Source organism: Pempheris klunzingeri, chromosome 17, assembly GCF_042242105.1.
Source record: "Pempheris klunzingeri isolate RE-2024b chromosome 17, fPemKlu1.hap1, whole genome shotgun sequence".
NCBI classification, from domain to species: Eukaryota; Metazoa; Chordata; class Actinopteri; order Acropomatiformes; family Pempheridae; genus Pempheris; species Pempheris klunzingeri.
The window spans coordinates 18,368,590-18,385,989 of record NC_092028.1 but is presented as its reverse complement, the minus strand read 5'-3'; the positions used below and the strand labels follow the sequence as shown (position 1 = coordinate 18,385,989).

The 17,400-nt window shown below is 44.2% G+C and overlaps 2 protein-coding genes across 3 annotated transcripts; both read left to right on the top strand.

Annotated features, from left to right (window-relative positions):
- Positions 1-600: 600 nt before the first annotated feature.
- Positions 601-3,706, top strand: btbd17b (BTB (POZ) domain containing 17b). The gene is made up of 3 exons (XM_070848666.1): positions 601-694; positions 2,010-2,295; positions 2,632-3,706. Exons 1-3 carry the CDS (start codon positions 610-612, stop codon positions 3,704-3,706), a joined length of 1,446 nt encoding a protein of 481 aa, XP_070704767.1. The 5' UTR covers positions 601-609.
- A 945-nt stretch (positions 3,707-4,651) lies between these two features.
- Positions 4,652-15,428, top strand: LOC139216708 (dual specificity mitogen-activated protein kinase kinase 6-like). Of its 2 annotated transcripts, XM_070847920.1 has the most exons (13): positions 4,652-4,946; positions 8,740-8,809; positions 9,528-9,576; positions 9,672-9,785; positions 10,058-10,177; positions 10,281-10,397; positions 10,717-10,768; positions 10,859-10,986; positions 12,047-12,124; positions 12,666-12,805; positions 13,052-13,097; positions 13,384-13,491; positions 13,591-15,428. In XM_070847920.1, the coding sequence occupies exons 1-12, from the start codon at positions 4,928-4,930 to the stop codon at positions 13,459-13,461; spliced, it is 1,011 nt and encodes a 336-aa protein (XP_070704021.1). In that variant the 5' UTR covers positions 4,652-4,927; the 3' UTR covers positions 13,462-13,491; positions 13,591-15,428. The 2 variants fall into 2 exon arrangements, with proteins under 2 accessions (XP_070704021.1, XP_070704019.1); XM_070847918.1 differs by having other exon boundaries at positions 13,384-15,428.
- The last annotated feature ends 1,972 nt before the right edge of the window (positions 15,429-17,400 follow it).

Below are 17,400 nucleotides of genomic sequence, written 5' to 3'. Positions count from 1 at the left end.
TGAAAAACGGTCCTACAGAATGGATTATGAAATTTGATTGACTGCAGTTGGTCACACACATTAGAACCTTAATTACTTTAGGCAGAGAGTTTCATTGGCACCCTACTGTAATTAATTGACTAATTATGAGGCACTGATTGTACCTAACTTGAATATCATAAACAACATTTTGCTGCATTCTGAGTGCCATCAAAATAAGTGTGTTGATATTGATTGCCAATAGTGCCTAACCCTCTCTGACTTTTAAACTAAAAAACCCCAAAAAACCATTAAGCTGAGTCCTTGGCTGGCCCGGTGCCGCTGATCAATGCCATGTAACATCCAAAAGGGAGAAATTCCAAATCAAAGCTGTCGCTATAGCAACGCCCCTGCCAGATTCCACCAATCAATGGAGCCCGTGGGGTTGCGAGATGCGCCAGGGAAAGGCCAGCGTCCTACATAAAGAGTGCGGGACAGGGAGCTGGGCGGCACACACGGGGCAACACACCTTTGCGCACGCACACGACAGAGGCACGGCAGCGAGAGGGAGAGTGAGGAGAAGAGTTGCACAGAGTGAGGAAGAGAGGTGGAAAGGACAAAGGAAGAGAGGCAGGGAATAACTGAGAAGAAATGGTACGCTCATGTGAACAAGGGATCCCTGCCTGGGTCTGTGTGGGCACCCTGCTCCTCTTCCACTCTGTCACAGTTAGAGGAGGTAAGATAACAAATGGCATCAGTAGTTTGAATTGTTTGCTTTTAAGGGGTCGTCTCACTTTTGCATCTTCTTTTTTGATTTCATACATTGCAAGAGAGGCTGTTTTGTTCTATTTCAGTCCAGCTTCCCCCGTGCTGTCAGTGGATAGTAGGGCACAGCATGAATGTGTGGCTCGTGCTCAGCCTCAGGGCAGGGGATGGGTATTTATCTATTCTACTCATCCTGTCCTCATCTATCTGTCTGCTGGGCACAGGGAAAGAAAGGCAAGTCCATTTGCTGCCTGGCTTTGTGCCGGCTCAGTGATACAGTACAGTACAAGCACAGAGGGAAGGCTTTTCTTACCCCTTTAGAAAGATCTGACTTTGACTGTATTTCTACCAAAGCTATTGAAGGCCACATTCCGGGGCTGTCAGATTAGATTTCATTCAAAATTCCCTCATGAGCACAGTTTTATCTAATCCTATATTTAGGGACTGTGTATAAAATGTTTTATTTAATGTTTTTGGCTCTTCTCCACTTACACGGAAGAGACCGGGACATTCTTTATTCATAACTTTTTTTTGTCTACTTTGAATTGAATCTCTCAGACATTTAAAATTTAAAAGTAAATAATGCATCAGATAGCATATGCTGTCTCCTCAGTTATGATGGATTTGGTGATTTTTCAATTGGCCACACTGTGCCAGAATCATTTGCCTAAAACATACCCTCTCTCAAGCTCAGCTGGCTTAGGGTGCCGGCTGGCTAATTGGAAAAAGGTTACTTTGAAGTGGGGGTGCTTGATTGTGGCAGAGATATGAAGACCGAGAGGCATTCCAGGGAGCCAACTGTGCTCCCCCAGTGTCTCATTAAACCCCCAGTAATAGGCCAACACGGCTGCTGATGGCTGTGGCAGAGCAGAATGGAAACAGTAGCTTGTCACGCTGAGTCTTTCATGTGTGATTCTCCAGTATGTGCCACTTGTACTTACACAAGAGGGCCCATAGAAGCAGACATCTGCAATGGCGCTGCAAACTCGGGATTCTTTTCTGAGCGCATCGTACCGGAGGTGTTCTGAGTCAGCCACCTGGCTTGTCGGTGTCTTTATCTATTAATTGAAACTAGAGGAAGAGAAGGATGTGCAAGTGTGCTCTTCCCCGTCACATTTTTATCAGTTGTGGTTTCATCAAAGAGTTAGAGAGCGCTTTTCCAGTTCTTGCTGAGTCAAATCTGATTTAAGAAGTAGAACAAATGCACATGAATTCTGCTGTGAAACCTTGGAGAGCAGTGTCGCAGGTTGATGCAAATTGTCTTGCACTATTTCTTTTTTCCACAGCTGCCCTGAAGCAGGAGGTCGCATGGGACAATGGGGCCACGGTGCTGAATCACTCCATGAGTTTGGTGCAGCGTATGGAGACCCTGCTGGCCATGGGGAACGGCAGCGATGTCACTCTCCGGGTGCAGACCATCAACACGGATGAGGTGAAGGTGATCCAGGCCCACAGCCTGGTTCTCACTATGCAGAGCGATGTGTTTGAGGAACTGCTACTCAGCCGCAATAACAGCGCTGTGGTCTTGACAGAGACGCCCGACTGTGCAGCTGTCTTTGAGAAGTTTGTCAGGTGAGAGTGGTTGTAGTCATTTGTGAATCAGGTTTAATTAAATGTAAGCACACAAGAAACCATGGAGCTGCAAAGTACAAAGGTATAGATCTTCACTCACCATTTTGCCTCTTTCCTTTAGAGAGGTGAGATGCTCCATCTTGTGAAATATTCTAAAATTACATCTGCTATTTGAGGCTCACAGTCTAAAATCGGACAGTGTGGGTTTATTCAGTGACTCAGATGTGAGGAGAGAATGCAAGCTTCAAAATATAGTATGCTCTACTGAAAGATTTACAATTGAAACAATATGTTCCATTTATTTTGATGACAATTCCAGCTTTTTTTTTCTTGCAGGTATCTGTACTGCGGTGACATCTCAGTGCGGCTAGATCAGGCCATTTCTCTGCACAAGTTGGCCAGCAAGTATCATGTGTGGAGCCTGCAAAATGGTTTGACCCAATATATGACCCAACATCTGTCTAGTGATTCCCCCGCAGGCCACGTGGTCGGCTGGTACAACTATGCGCTACAAATTGGGGACATGGTCCTGCGGGACAGCTGCCTGCAGTACCTGTCCTGGAACCTGTCTTCTGTGCTGCAGAGTGGAGAATGGGGCTCCATCAGTGAAGACCTGCTCCTCTCCTTGCTCCAGCGCTCTGACCTCATTCTACAGAGTGAGCTGGAGCTGTACGAGGCCCTGGAGGCCTGGATTAGCCAGAACCAGCCTGTCAGTGCAACAGTGGAAAGCGCCCTGAGGGCTGTTCGATACGGCATGATCCCCCCTCAGCACCTCTTCCGTCTTCAGAAGCAATCCCCCCTCATGCAGAAGTATTACGAGGCTGTCCGTGATCTACTCTATCTAGCTTTCCAATTCCACTCCGCCTCACCCATCCAACTGGCCAAGTACTTTGATGTCAACTGCAGTATTTTCACCCCCCGTAACTACCTGTCCTCCTCCTGGGGTTCCCCTTGGGTCATCAATAACCCCACCCGTGATGACCGCAGTTTCAGTTTCCAGACCCAGCTCGGGCCCAGCGGCCATGACTCCAGCAAGAGGGTAACCTGGAACGCTCTGTTCTCCCCTCGCTGGCTCCCGCTCAGTGCCAGGTCAACCTACACCGAGCTGGGTGCCATGCAGCCTACGCGCACAGACGGAGGTCGCCCTCGCATCATTGTGACACCAGCCACTTCTAGTCCAGACTTTGCCGGCGTGAGTTTCCAGAAGACGGTGATTGTGATGGCAAGACAGCAGGGAAAAGTGGTGGTGCGCCACGTCTACAACTTCCACCAAAGCACAGAGGAGGCCGGGGATTTCCTGCTAGATGCCGACCTGCAGCGCCGCGCATCAGAGTACCTCATTGACAGCTCCCTCTACCTGCACATTGTCATAAAACCTCTCTACCATACCCTTCTTGTTGCCAGGAAGTAAAGGCAGGAATTTGGTGCGGCCTCACCATCGGTTATCCACCCTTCATCCGCACAATCAAGTGCACATATTCCAAAGTGAACTCATATCACAGCACGTTTATTCATCAGGACCGTGACATCGCCATAGTTTAGTAGTTTGTCATTTTGTTGTCTTCCAACGATTCAGCAAGGGGGTGTTCGATACAATAAAGGACTCACAATTTAACGGCTCGGCAGTAATTATCACAATATTGATGGTGGATTTTTCATTATTTCTTATGTACTATGAAAAAAAAAACACTTGACTGTACTGTATTTGTTCAGGTTTTTATAGTGTGGCTGTTTATTCCTTGAATTTAATCTCATTTAAATCTCTGTTATCCTCAATGATGTTTGCATCTCTATTATAGAAGTTTTGCTTTGAAATGAAATGTTACAGCTACTAATTTTATTTCATTGTTCAGAAGTCAAATATAGATTTTCAGCTCATGGCACTTATATCCTGTGACACACGATTATATGCTTATTTGTTGTTTACATACCAAAATGTATAAATTTAAGTGCAATCCCATTATCAGTGTTCCTTTGTATATTGTAGTTGACTTGCTAGGTAGTGATGACTGCAATTGCAGCCCTTTGTTGTTGTTTTTTTATTTATTTATTGTTACACATTTTATCCAGCATTTAAAGAAACTACAACAGTATGTGATTTTCATCCTGACACACAAAAAATAATAAAAGACAATAACATTAAAAAAAAAAAAATCTCTGTGGTGGCCTGTAATGGTTTTACAAATTTGTGCATGATTTTATCGTGGATTAATAGTTTCTATTAGCTTAAGTTGTTGTTGGAAAAGAATCTTGCTTTGTTTTTCAGGAAAAGTGCCCACACGCTACGAACTACTCATCCCATGATGCTCAGCACCAGACAGGAAATACGTCATTACGTCGCTGGAACCTTCAGCTGTCAGACTTTGGCCACCCTAAAAGTGCAGGTTTTGTTAGCAAACTATCTCGACTTTATTTGAAGTTGTGCATTCATCCGCTAATCGATCTTTGAGCGCGTTAGCTGCTGATTGACGCACTTAGATTTGCACGAAGACGAAGCATTTCTCTTGAATCGCTGCTAGTTTTGCACAAGCCAGCGATCTGAGCGGGTGTAAGGCTAGATGCAGGGAGGGAGGGAGTAAAAAAAGGCAAAAGTCTTTGTGCTTCCCTTCCCCCTCATCAAAGCAAAGGGGAAATGTCTCTGTCTAAAGGAGGTAAGTGCTTTTCTTCCACTCTTTTTTTCCCAAACAACCGTGCACATATTTAATGGCATCGATGTGCAGTTTGCGTGGAAGTAATTTTCCTGAGCTATGTTTGAGAAACGTAACCTTGCCAGGTGGAAAGCTGCATGTGTGAGAGGAGGAAAAAAAAGAAGCTAGCCAGCATGTCTTTCCTGCTTTCTATCATTATGCGAAGTCTCCAGACAGCCTGGTGTCTGAAGGTATTCATCCCAGCCCTGCTGCTAGCATGCTAGCTGGTAGTTTTTGCTGCTGTGCTGTGTTGCTAGCTAAACGGTGCGCCCGCGTCGCTTTGTTTTAGTCCCCCGTGTTGTGGACAGCTAACAGCGTTTTCACGAAAGTAAAAGACTTTTAGTCAAGCAGTAATTATCAACCAACTTGCCCCTGAAGTGGAAATCACCGCGCTGGGGTTAGTTTCTCCCTTCAGGTGAAGTAAAGCGCGTTGGGACCACAGGTGTTTGTGTTTTTTCGGCCTCCTGACTCATGACTGATCGGTCGTGTTGAGTCCAGTTGGCCGGCATGTTTGCGCAAAAATATGTTTAGCGCCACATCCATATAAATGTCCCCTCCTCCCTCCTGTGGTGAAAAATACCTTTTTATTTATTCTTTTTTTTTTTTTTTTTTTTTTTTTTAAACAGGCGGCGATGCAAAGGACACACACACACACACACACACACACACACACTCAGACACACACACACACTTTGCTTCCGCCAAGCCAGCCAGTGAGTCTGTGCTGTACAATCATTGGACACTGTTGAATAAAATACACACCTTGGAAAAAATCAAGGTCCTTCCCCTGCGTCACACACACACACACACACACACACACAGCATGATGATGATGATGATGATGATGATGATGTCAATTTACATTTCAAGTTCACCGCTTGTGCTGTTACACAATCATACTAGCGTTACCATGGTCGGGAGTACACACCGTTTTGAGAGGGCTGTGCAGATTGGCTGGGTGCTGCTCAGGCAATCACAGCCTTTGGCCTACCATGGCATGTTTTGACTTGCAGCACCAATGCCTAGTGCAGCCTCTCTTTGTTGACAGTTCCCTGGCTGCAAGCACATACTCCATAGCTGCTACACAGGTTCTGTGCTGTAATTGTTGTGTGCACAGAGGCAAGCCCAAGGTGTCTTTTGTGAAAGTGTTTTTTTTTTTTTCATTATTCCTGGTCAGTACAAGGAGTTGCCCCCATGGTAGCCAAGGGTGGAGCGAACCTAAGTGCAATCGCAGTGCTGTTCATGGTATTGCTGAGGCATGTTTGGAGATTGGGTTCTCCCTAGCAGCACTGATAGGGTGGTGTGGAAGATAATCTGTGCATGAGTCATCCTTTTCTGTATATGGACCCACTCCGAGGCTGGAGCTTCCTGATGGTGACTCGCCACACAGCTATTGGCACTTTGATCCCCCATGCACAATCCAGAGATTCTTGTTCACATTACGTATGTATTACTGCACTCTGGATGGATGTTTTCCACTGAACTGCTTTGGTTTTCTAAGAATTGCTGTGTTTCCTGTAAACGTGCAGCAGTTCCCTGCTACTGTCTGTGGTAGTAAACACTTGAGGTTAATAAACCTCTTCCAATGTCCAAATGCCTGCAGTGTGGAATTTTTTTAAATAGAAATGCAGAAAGCAACTTGTCCCATATTTGGATATAAGAGGAAGTTCACTGTACGCATTGATAGAAATGTTTTAATTTCATGTTGTACCACTGATAATGGCATGAAAGCACTGCATCGCCCACCCCCTTGAAATGCTTACTACTCAGATCCTTTCTGAGAAAACGGTTTCTGTGTCAATGTATTTTTTCCTGTGCTGCCTCGATATACTTGAACTGCAGCTGTGGCTGATGTCATGTCACTATCGGGCTCAGTTTGAGGGCCAGCCGGGTCTTGCAGCAGAGAGCTCCTGTGAAGCTGGCCTCAGTTGGCCCTAACGGTGATGGCGAGCAGCAAGCGGAGTGAAGTGACATCATATTTCCCAAAGGGTCCTGACAGTTGTGTTTTTAGCGGATGTGTCCAGTCTGACAGGCTGTGAGTCACATCCCACCCTGCAGTCGTGGCCAAAGAGTCACTGCACACGCTGCTACCTGACAGGGGCTAGTATTTCAAGTCCATTAATGCTTCCCACTGAATGTGTCTGACAGTAACTCTAACTTGATTTAAACTATAATGTACAGCGTTGCAAATAAACTGCATGTATAGAACATAATTCTGGTAGTTTTCCTTTGGATGCATCTCTCTAATGGCTTAAAAAGAGCTTTGGCATGTCACCACGTGCACCACAATGTTTGCATGTTACCCTCATTGTGTTGCATGAACAAAACAGTCTTATTTGTCAGGTCATGGGAAGGCTTTGAGTGCTCATGCTTTATCCCACGCAGAGGAAATGCAAAATCTATTTTTGACTGAGCATGTGTGAGTAAATCACACTTCAATCTCTCCCCACCACATGAGACTGTCGCAGTCTGTCCAGACACTGTAGGCCTATTTTAGGGCTGCAGCACAAAATGGACCTGTCTGCCGCTTCAGTGGTAGGCCGTAAAATGTCAAATCTTAGTAAAACTGCACTTCCCTTCCAACTTAATTTAGCAAGGAGGGGTTTACCCAATCACACTTCCTCCACACTGGACTGGTGTGACTCACTCAATAGCAAATACAACTCCTCAGTGGTAGCAACGGTTAAAATCATACCAATAAACTGGCCTGTTGCTAACTTGTGCTGGTTTTGCAAAGAGCTGGTTGCATGCGCTCCAAAGTGAAGGTGACTTGCTTGTGCATTAAACCAGTTTCTCTGAACAGGAGTAGAATAATTACACAGCCTGGCCCAGGCCTTTATGCAGCAGGACATGAACAGGAAATAACCAGCCAGGTCTAAACTGTTTCTCATCATGTCCCAGTGGGCAAAAGTCCTCCAAGAAAAAAGTGCTCTGTTTTTCCTGACGACCTTGCAGCAAGAGCGTGCGTGCGTGCAGAACACGAGTGTCCGTGTCAAGAGAAGTCGAGTTGTTTTTCCTGTGTTGTTTCTCGTAGGCCCGGTAGCTGTGTCATTCTGGCAGGGACTAGCAGCCCACTTGTGGGAAGTCCCAGAGGCTGCTGGTAAAGTGTGTTTATGAATGGACTGCTGTCACTGATTTAACACAGAAAGGTCCCAGAGCTGCACAGTTTACAGCGGCATATTCCAGATTAGGAAAAAAAGAGACATAACAGAAAAACCCATTGATAATTCATTTGAAAGCAGTTATTTTAACTAAATATCATGACAGGAAGGAAAGCTTGATTCCCTTGAACACCCCCTCCCTCCCTCCCCCCTCCGACTGTCTCCATTTGAGTCATCATACCAATGTCGATTAGTCATTTAGTCCACCTTCCCTCTGCTGCCTGAGCTTTGAGAACACCTAATCTCCAGTTAGATAACAGATCATTTGCTGTCGCTTGTGTCGGAGGCGACTACAAATTGATTGTAAGCTTAAACACTCCTTTTTACCGGAATAAAAGATAGGCCGATGTGGATATTTGAAAACAAGCAAAGCCCATTTATTTTGCACTTAATGGTCTAAATTAGAACGTGGGATCTCTGCGGTGGCAAACCTCTGCTCTAAACTCAGAGCACTGCGGCAAATGGGCCCAGAAGGTCCATTTGCTAATCTGCAGATCATACCAGCTTGCGGCTGCTGCTAAATACGGCGTTATTGATCACTGCATGTCTATGACGGCGCTCGGATGCTAACGGTTTCCTAATGTCTTGTCTCTCAGGGAAGAAGAAGAACCCCGGGCTGAAGCTGGCCAAAGAATTGTTTCCACAGCCCGCACCAGCAGCAGCAGCGTAAGGCCCCTTTTTTACGCTGGGGTAGTGACGGCAGCCGTACCATCCTAAACTGGTTTCCAAATTAGAACCAGGATGTAGGACAAATGTAGTGGCCTGGTATTCTCTCTTTGCAGATATCAGTCAGTGTACATGTCGCTCAATAAACACAAATTTGCAGCACACAAGATGAGTTGGAGACATTCTATTCATATCTTTAACTACCAAATGTACTCTTCTGTACATATTTTAGCCTCTAATGCTAAAAAGGAAACTAAATATAGTCAAACATGAAGAATATTGGCTGACATTATCAGTAGTTTTTTTTCACATTGGCACCTACCTTAACATTTCAGCATCAGTGAGGCTGTACTTTTTATCTCTCCTATGATGGAGAAGACCAAAGATTTGGAGGCTTGCTGATGAATATTTAATTGAGAGCTGTGTTGGTGTCTCGTGTAAGGGAATGATTGTGGAATACAAAGCCTCTGCACGTAACTTAGAAGCACCGTTCTCTGCCTGGTTCAGTTGTTAATTACACGCAGCAGAGTTTCAGGGATTCAGGAATTATAATTGGTTTTAGCACCGACTTTAATCAAAGTTCACTACTAATTAATCATATTAGTTGCTCTAATAACATTTGCTCATTTCTCTGTTAGACTGTGAATATCTATTATAGAGCGTTTTGGCATTAAAGCCATCTGCGCGCTGTTGTCTAAACGTTGCTCTCTCCCTGCAGGCCCCCTCGGGATCTTGACTCGAAAGCTTGCGTCACAATCGGAGATCAGGTAAAGTTGGCTCTGCGTTCCTCTCGAACACGCTGCTCTGTTTTCCTTCTGAACCGAACGCATATTTCATCGTAACGCCTGCCTCCTCTGCCCAGAACTTTGTGGTGAAGGCCGATGACTTGGAGCAGATTGCCGAGCTGGGGAGGGGAGCGTACGGGGTGGTAGACAAGATGAAACATGTGCCCAGTGGTGTTATCATGGCTGTCAAGGTAAGCTGGGAAGCCGCTGCTCAGGTTACCTGATTCTGCATCTCTGTTAATGCACCATGCCTTCGAAATAGCACCATGACACACAGAGGGTATCATCGTTGATGTGTTCAACGTATGAGCTCACCTTGTAAACATTTGGATGGGATCCATTGGATCTATGACATGTTGTATTTGGGGGGAGGTTATAGGACACTAGCCAGCGTTTGAATTAAGCTATAAGTGCCTCCTGATACTGACCCCGGCAGCCCAATCTGTGGTGTTTGCTTCTCCAGAGGATTCGAGCCACAGTCAACACTCTGGAGCAGAAGAGGCTCCTGATGGACCTGGACATTTCCATGAGGACGGTGGACTGCTTCTACACCGTGACCTTCTATGGCGCCCTCTTCAGAGAGGTGAATTAAACGACTGGTTTCACGAGCGGTACGACCCACCCGTGTGATGTTATGCTGAGTGTGTGATCGTCTTGTTGCTTATTTTTGGGGGGGGGGGTTTCAGGGAGATGTTTGGATCTGTATGGAGCTGATGGACACGTCTCTGGATAAGTTCTACAAGAAGGTTATTGAGAAAGGCAAAACCATCCCAGAGGACATCTTGGGCAAGATCACAGTAGCAGTACGTCCTGTCCCATTTTTTTTTACACTGTAACTGTCACTAAGGTATCTTAGTTTGTGTGTACATTAAAGGAATAGTTCAAGATTTTGGGAAAATATACTTATTTTCTGTGAGGAAGATGGGAAGAACTTTACAGCTGTACAATTTGTTAATTAGTAAACTCCAAATTTCCTTTTTTTTCTGGGAAATTTTGTTTATTTTCACACATTGCTTCATTAATGTGTAAAACAGAATGAATCACTGAGATATCAACTAAAACTGAAGTTCTCAACATTGCTTCTTGAGGATTTCAGCCTTTTCCTCTCTATTCTCTCTACAGATTGTCAAGGCATTAGAGCATCTGCACAATAACCTGTCAGTGATACACAGAGGTAAACATCGGTGTACACACTCTTCACTTCCCTGTTGTTCCCTCTTGTTGGTTCTCGCTCATCATTCTTCCCAACACTGTCCCCCTCCAGATGTGAAGCCCTCCAATGTTTTGATCAACACTCAGGGCCAAGTGAAAATGTGCGACTTTGGCATCAGCGGCCACCTTGTGGACTCTGTGGCCAAGACAATGGATGCAGGCTGCAAGCCCTACATGGCGGTGAGTGGGGACTGGGGGGGGACGAGGCTCCTGGAACCAGCTAGCTGAGATTTAGGATTCGCTAGAGTTTCATTGAAAGTTTGCTCATGTTCATGTCTGAGGTCTTCGGAGCCCGTAATTAGTTAGCCAGGAGCTCACAACCTTTCTGAGATGTAGACCACAGACTGAAAGTAATCAGGCCTCTAACTGTCTAAAAAAGCTTTCAGATATTTACGGTGGCCAGGAGGTGCAAAACAATTTTACAATACGAGAAACACTTTTACAAAGCTGGAGACAAATTTACATTTTAGAAAACATTTTTACAAATCAGAAAACAAAATTACATTGCCATAACACATTTACAAGTCCTGAGACAAATTTACATTTGAGAAAACAAATTTACAAGACGTGAAACACTTTTACAAGTAACTTTTTCAACCGGAAAGGGAATGTACCAACTGTCGAGTAGAACCGGAAGTGATAAGGAGTTCATGGCGATCCACGGTGGACGGCAGTCAAGCGGTCTTTTGCCCGTTTTGTGGCGAACATATAAGCCGATTAACGTGGTACATTCCCTTTCCGGTTGAAAAAGTTACTTGTAAATTTGTCTCAGCGTTTGTAAAAGTGTTTCACGTCTTGTAAATTTGTTTTCTCAAATATAAATTTGTCTCAGGACTTGTAAATGTGTTATGGCAATGTAATTTTGTTTTCTGATTTGTAAAAATGTTTTCTAAAATGTAAATTTGTCTCCAGCTTTGTAAAAGTGTTTCTCGTATTGTAAAATTGTTTTGCACCTCCCGGCCACCGTAGATATTTGGCCTCAAACGTGCTCATTAATTTGAAGCCCTCTTGAAAAACCTGTTCAGCTGACAGATTCCTTTGTCACCCATTTACACTTTTAAATTCTTGAGGCAGTTTGATTCATGTCTGACATTGTAATAGCTTTGATCAGTTTGCATTTATTATCTTCATTCCAGTTTCTTCTATTTATTCCTTGAAATGGAGTTTTGAATAAATAAAATGCGTATAGTTGGCCTTGTTTCTTAGAGTGGTGGCACTTATCTGTCGTCGTGCATTTCAGCCAGAGCGGATCAACCCTGACCTCAACCAGAAAGGCTACAGTGTCAAGTCAGACATATGGAGTCTGGGTATCACGATGGTGAGTTTTGGAGGGTTGGCTATCAGAGTGTGGCTCTTTGTTCTGCTCCTCAAGTCTTAGAGCAGCGCCACTGAGTGTGGTCAATGCCATTAGTGATACGTTTTAAGAAAACAGGTATAGATATAAATGTTATTGCTGCGCTTTTATTTACAAAACCATGTCTTGGCCTCTAGATAATAAATGATTTATTGTGCATGCACTGTGTTAGTTTTGAGATTTCAGATATTGTAAACACTGATGGCAAGCACTGAAATGTACGTTAGCTTAGTTACTTTCTTTTTGTTTTTATACCATACTTGTTTATGACCATTCTTAGGCTCCAGTAATATAGGACTTCCTGTCAGTCTGCACTCCAACTAGTATATTTTGTCAGGCGGTGCACTTGGTTAAATATCATAATTTGCACATTTGCGAAACAATGACAAAAGTTGTCCCATCACTGGCAGCTCATATCTCTAAATGATACTCAGTATTACTCGCGTGGTGTTTGCAAACTCTTCAATAAGCAAACTCTTCAGTCAGCCTCCTCTCTGTCTCCTAGATTGAGCTGGCCATTTTGAAATTCCCCTACGACTCATGGGGCACCCCGTTCCAGCAGCTCAAGCAGGTGGTGGATGAGCCGTCTCCACAGCTGCCCACCGACCGTTTCTCCCCAGAGTTTGTAGACTTCATCTCCCAGTGGTGAGCAGGACACTGGACGTGAAATGTGTAGCCTTTACTCCTCATTCACCTTGTGGCCCAGCAGGGGTCAGTGTTTGCCGCGTGTTTCCTCTGAGAAGTGACATGTGCACAGTATACATGGATAAGTTGGATAATGTTTGTCGCTTTATTAATTTTTAGATGTGTTTCTAAATAAGGTTATAATACATTAAAATGTTGGTATTTGCTGTTTTTCCTCACTTTTGCATTTATCTGCAATTTTTACAGCTTAAGAAAGAAGCCAAACGAGAGACCAGCTTATACAGAATTAATGGTTCGTACTTTTTTTACATTCTTTTTCTGTTACCCAATAACACCAACGCACATTATTATTATATGTTCTACTACTTTGTCTACCTTGCCTCTGTTGACACCCCTGCTTCAGTGTGCTCTGGTTCTTGCTTTTGTCCACAAGAGGTCAGGCTTACCCATTTAACCCACCAACACTATGATGTGTGTGTTTTTTCAAGCAAATAACAACACAGATACCATCTTAAATCTTATTTTGTCTTTATTAAATGATACATTTCTAACTATGTCTTTTCCTCCTTTTCATGCAGCAACATCCGTTTTTCACCCTGCATGACTCCAAAGAGACCGACGTGGCCAGTTTTGTCAAGGTCATCCTGGATGACTGATGAGCTCCCTCCGGGCTCCACCCCACCAGGGTAGGCAGGACCCTCTCAGCGAATATACGAACCAATCGCCTACCATTTTTTTAAAAAACTCACTGGAATGACAGACTCTCATGCATCCGCACACGACAGGGAGGGGGTGACCCAAAGACTGACAGCAGCCCAGCAGCACTGGAGTGGGAGAGTGGTGGTAATATGAACTTGTACGGTCAGAAAAACAACTGGAGAAGTTAAATTCACTCCTCCAAAACTGCCTGTGTGTGCAATTATTCAACATGGCAAATATGAACTGAACCCGATTTGTGTTTTTTTTCCTTCTTTTTTTTTTTTTTTTTGGTCTTGTTTTTTTGTTTTTGCCCCACTGCCCCTATTATCTCTCTCTTCAAAACAGATAGAGCCAGCCATTATTTCTTTGTGACACACATTGTATGAATACTTTGACTATCATCTGCAAAACCAACAGTTAATGTGTACGTTGTTGTGTATTGAAAGCTATATTTGCATATGCGTTTGTATGTTTTCTCATTATACAGAGTTTTGATACTGTATATGGACGACAAGTGTGAATTTTGCCGGACTAGGGCCTTTTTTTTTGTCAGATGGCTTCAGGTGAACAGTTTGACCTGGTTCTGCCCTGAGGTGATTGGCCAGTGCAGGGGCTGCAGTTGTCGCGGGCCGGGCCGTGGGAGGCTCCAGAGCTGAGACAAAACATGTCAAAAAAACATGTCGAAAACGCCAAAAGGTCACATTCTGGACATTCCGGCGTGAGGCAGGAATGCAGAGCGTCCAATATCATCTGAACCGATATTGATCCGAGCAGAGGCCCTTCATGCAGGGACCCCTCCGTACTCTTTCTCTCTTTTTGGTATTAACGAGTTGGCCTCGGTGCTGCCATTGTTACTACCTGGAAGTATTCAGGGGTCGCCTAATCAAGCTCACAGCTTTATCTCTCTCTCTCTCTGTGTGCCATTTCGCAAATCGTTCTCATGAATTGTTGCATTAATTGTGTTTTTCTCACTTTTTCTGAACTTGCATTTTGATTTCATTTTCGGCAGCATTTAAACAGTTGATTTTCCCTCCCTTTGTCCACCTTTCTCAATTCTGGAGTCAGCGTAGTCTTTTCATATGACGCACTTATGTTTATTCTCCTCCCCCCCCCGCCAGAGACCTTATTATGCATTACACAGACAGTATGTTAGGGACATAATTTATGTGTTGAAGATGTAAATACTATCTCCTTTTTTAATGTAACATGGCACTGTCCTGACCTGGCAGCGCTGATTGGTTGGTATTAGTTAGTTTTAATGCAGTGTGACACGTATACACAAACACTTGTACTCACAGGGCCAGCTGACTATCCTACACCTATTTTGGACTGATGTGCTGTCAGGCTCCACCGCTCAGGTTTCTGTGCTCTCCTTCATGCGCAGACGGCCCCGTTTGTTTTTTTTCCCCTAGGTCGTACTCCCCTTGAGTGCCGGACCGAGAGCTTCTCTTCAGTCCGTGGTGGGCGGCCATTATCTCTTCTGTCTGACCATACTATGCAGAGCCCCTCGCCGTGTGGCAGTTTCCCCGCTCCAAGTGTTCAGAGACTGTGATGATGATGATAATGGTGGTGATGATGGTGACTGCCATGCCTCTCATGGCTAGCACTCAGCACCTGTCTGGTTTACACTGTAGTGCAACCTTTATCAAAAGTCAGGAGTATTTATGATTGTGAATAATAAGGGAAAGCTAGCAACACCACAAAGAAGCTGCTGTTGTTCTTTTTTTTTTTTTTCTTCAAGTCGGCCTTCTTTGAATGGCCATTCCCTTGGTGTGTAAAAGTGAGTTTTTACGCTGATCACAATGAGAATGGAACACTTGCTCTACCTCTTACTCCTTCACTCTATTTGCCACCTTTTCATTGGGTGGGACTGACAAACTTGAACTATGGAAAGACAAAAAAATAAAGGCTTTATTGTTCAGTATGTCCGTTTTACAGCTTTCCTTTCATGGTTTCTGTAAGTGTAGCAGTTGGGTATCTGGCTCCTGTTCTTGTTGGCGCTGCAAAGACTGCAACAGTATCCAAGTTTAAAGGATATGGCTGGAAATATTCTGCATTCTTATCGCCATCAAAAGACCAAAAATGAATTGATTCTGCCAGCACATATTGCTTGTTCTTTATTTGATCAAAGCTGTAAAAACTCATCAAAGAACCACATCCTCGCACTGGCTGACACATTCCTTCATTCCCATGAACACAAGTCAGGATAGTTTACCTCGTTTTGACCCCACGCACACAATCCTGCTGCTGAACGTCTGCACCAAGCTTTGTCTGTAAAGTAGATATTACTGATATGAGAGATTACAATGGATACGTGGAAACTTTGATCTGCTCCTGGCGCCGGAGGAAGAGATGTTGAGAGTCATCCTCTGGCGACCAAGAACGTCAAATCTCATGGCAATCCGTCTTCTAGATGGCAAAACATTTCAGTCAAAACCAAAAAGGTCAGCGTCCTTCAGAAAAAGCTGTGGCATTTAAGTCATTTGAGACATTATGTGGACATCCTGACTGATTTTAAGATCACTTACTGCCATGGCAGCCAAATTTGCTTGATTCACACAAAAGAAAGCTCTATCTAAAGTGTTTTCACTTAAACCTGATTGCTTTTGCATTTTAACACCAGCGTCTTCTTTTTTTTAATGGGTGTCTTTCTACATACATCCTACTTCATGTGGTCAAATTGCGTTTCTGGCCGCCACTTAACCCACTTCATTCTTATTTCCATGTCACTAACAGTTCCACTTAAGACTCTTATTCCTGCAAGCGCGCACTCTAATTGAGATGAGAGATACTAGAGCTGACTGATCCAGCTGATTAAAGAAAGCCAAGTCTTAAGGTTTCTATCCGCCGCAGTCTCCAACTCTCTCACTTTTCTCCTCGCACACCTGTCAGCAAGACGGTGTGATACTGTAAAGAAGGTATAATGTAATGAAAGTGTGATTGATGCCAGACACAGAAATGTTACACCCGGCCTCTGCGTATGAGCGCTGTAACATTACCCCACATGCTTGGTGGATACATCTTATCTCATCACATCCAGTTCTGTTTGAGACAGTTTCTGTGAATTAGGATTAAGAGGGATTAAAGTTCTAACAGTTTCTCCTGCAGTTTTCAAAGCCAATTGTTAAAATTGATTTGCTTTTTATACCACAGCGTTCCTGTTGCCAGTTACTGTATATCACACTGTCTTTGTGTAAACATCCTTATGTAAGTCAATAGAAGTGGACACACACTCCTTGGCGTGATTCTTCAGGATGTGTTATGAATAGAACCTCATTTCGGTGGCTCGTTCTGAGTGCTCTTTTGCCGTGAATGTTAAAGCTCACTTTGAGCAGACTGCTCTGAGCGTGTCTGTCAAAGGCCGATGACTTCACGCCAGGATGAGACAACTCAATGCCAGCAGACTGCAGGCAGTGGTCCAGTGTTGTGCTGAAGAGTGGTTCGGCAGCCAAACTGAAGACACTCTTTTTAGGAGTGAAGGCCTTTGACGACCACTTGCATAACGCCACTAAAAAGGTCGTCGTGTGAAGGCAAAAAACGCGCGACATCCCCCCTCAATTACCGTCCCAGCTCAATTCAACGTGGACTGTGATGCAGAAGTGAATCACAACCTCTCTGAATGGCATTTTAGGAACTCAGCGGGGTAGCAGTCAAGAGAATGTGTCATTCTCAAGTACTCTATTTCAGTGCAGAGAGGGGCTCTAAGGGATTTAAGAAACTTTACTATTTCCATTTCATGCTATTTAAAACTTGCGTACAATATGCACAGTTATCTGAGAGATATAGTTACTTCACACTTTAAGAGTTCAAGTAGAAAACATTCGGGCTGCACCTTTACAGATAAAACTGTAGACCAACTACAACAGTAAAGCACAGCTCACTGGCTAATGGCTGAA

Bases quoted from the DNA above. Each gene is read 5' to 3' on its own strand.
- LOC139216708 (XM_070847920.1), top strand. The intron at 8,810-9,527 runs GTAAGGCCCCTT...CTCTCCCTGCAG, and splicing joins CCCGCACCAGCAGCAGCAGC to GCCCCCTCGGGATCTTGACT. The intron at 10,398-10,716 runs GTACGTCCTGTC...TTCTCTCTACAG, and splicing joins TGGGCAAGATCACAGTAGCA to ATTGTCAAGGCATTAGAGCA.
- btbd17b (XM_070848666.1), top strand. From the start codon at position 610: ATGGTACGCTCATGTGAACAAGGGATCCCTGCCTGGGTCTGTGTGGGC. The intron at 695-2,009 runs GTAAGATAACAA...TTTTTTCCACAG, and splicing joins CTCTGTCACAGTTAGAGGAG to CTGCCCTGAAGCAGGAGGTC. The intron at 2,296-2,631 runs GTGAGAGTGGTT...TTTTTCTTGCAG, and splicing joins GTCTTTGAGAAGTTTGTCAG to GTATCTGTACTGCGGTGACA.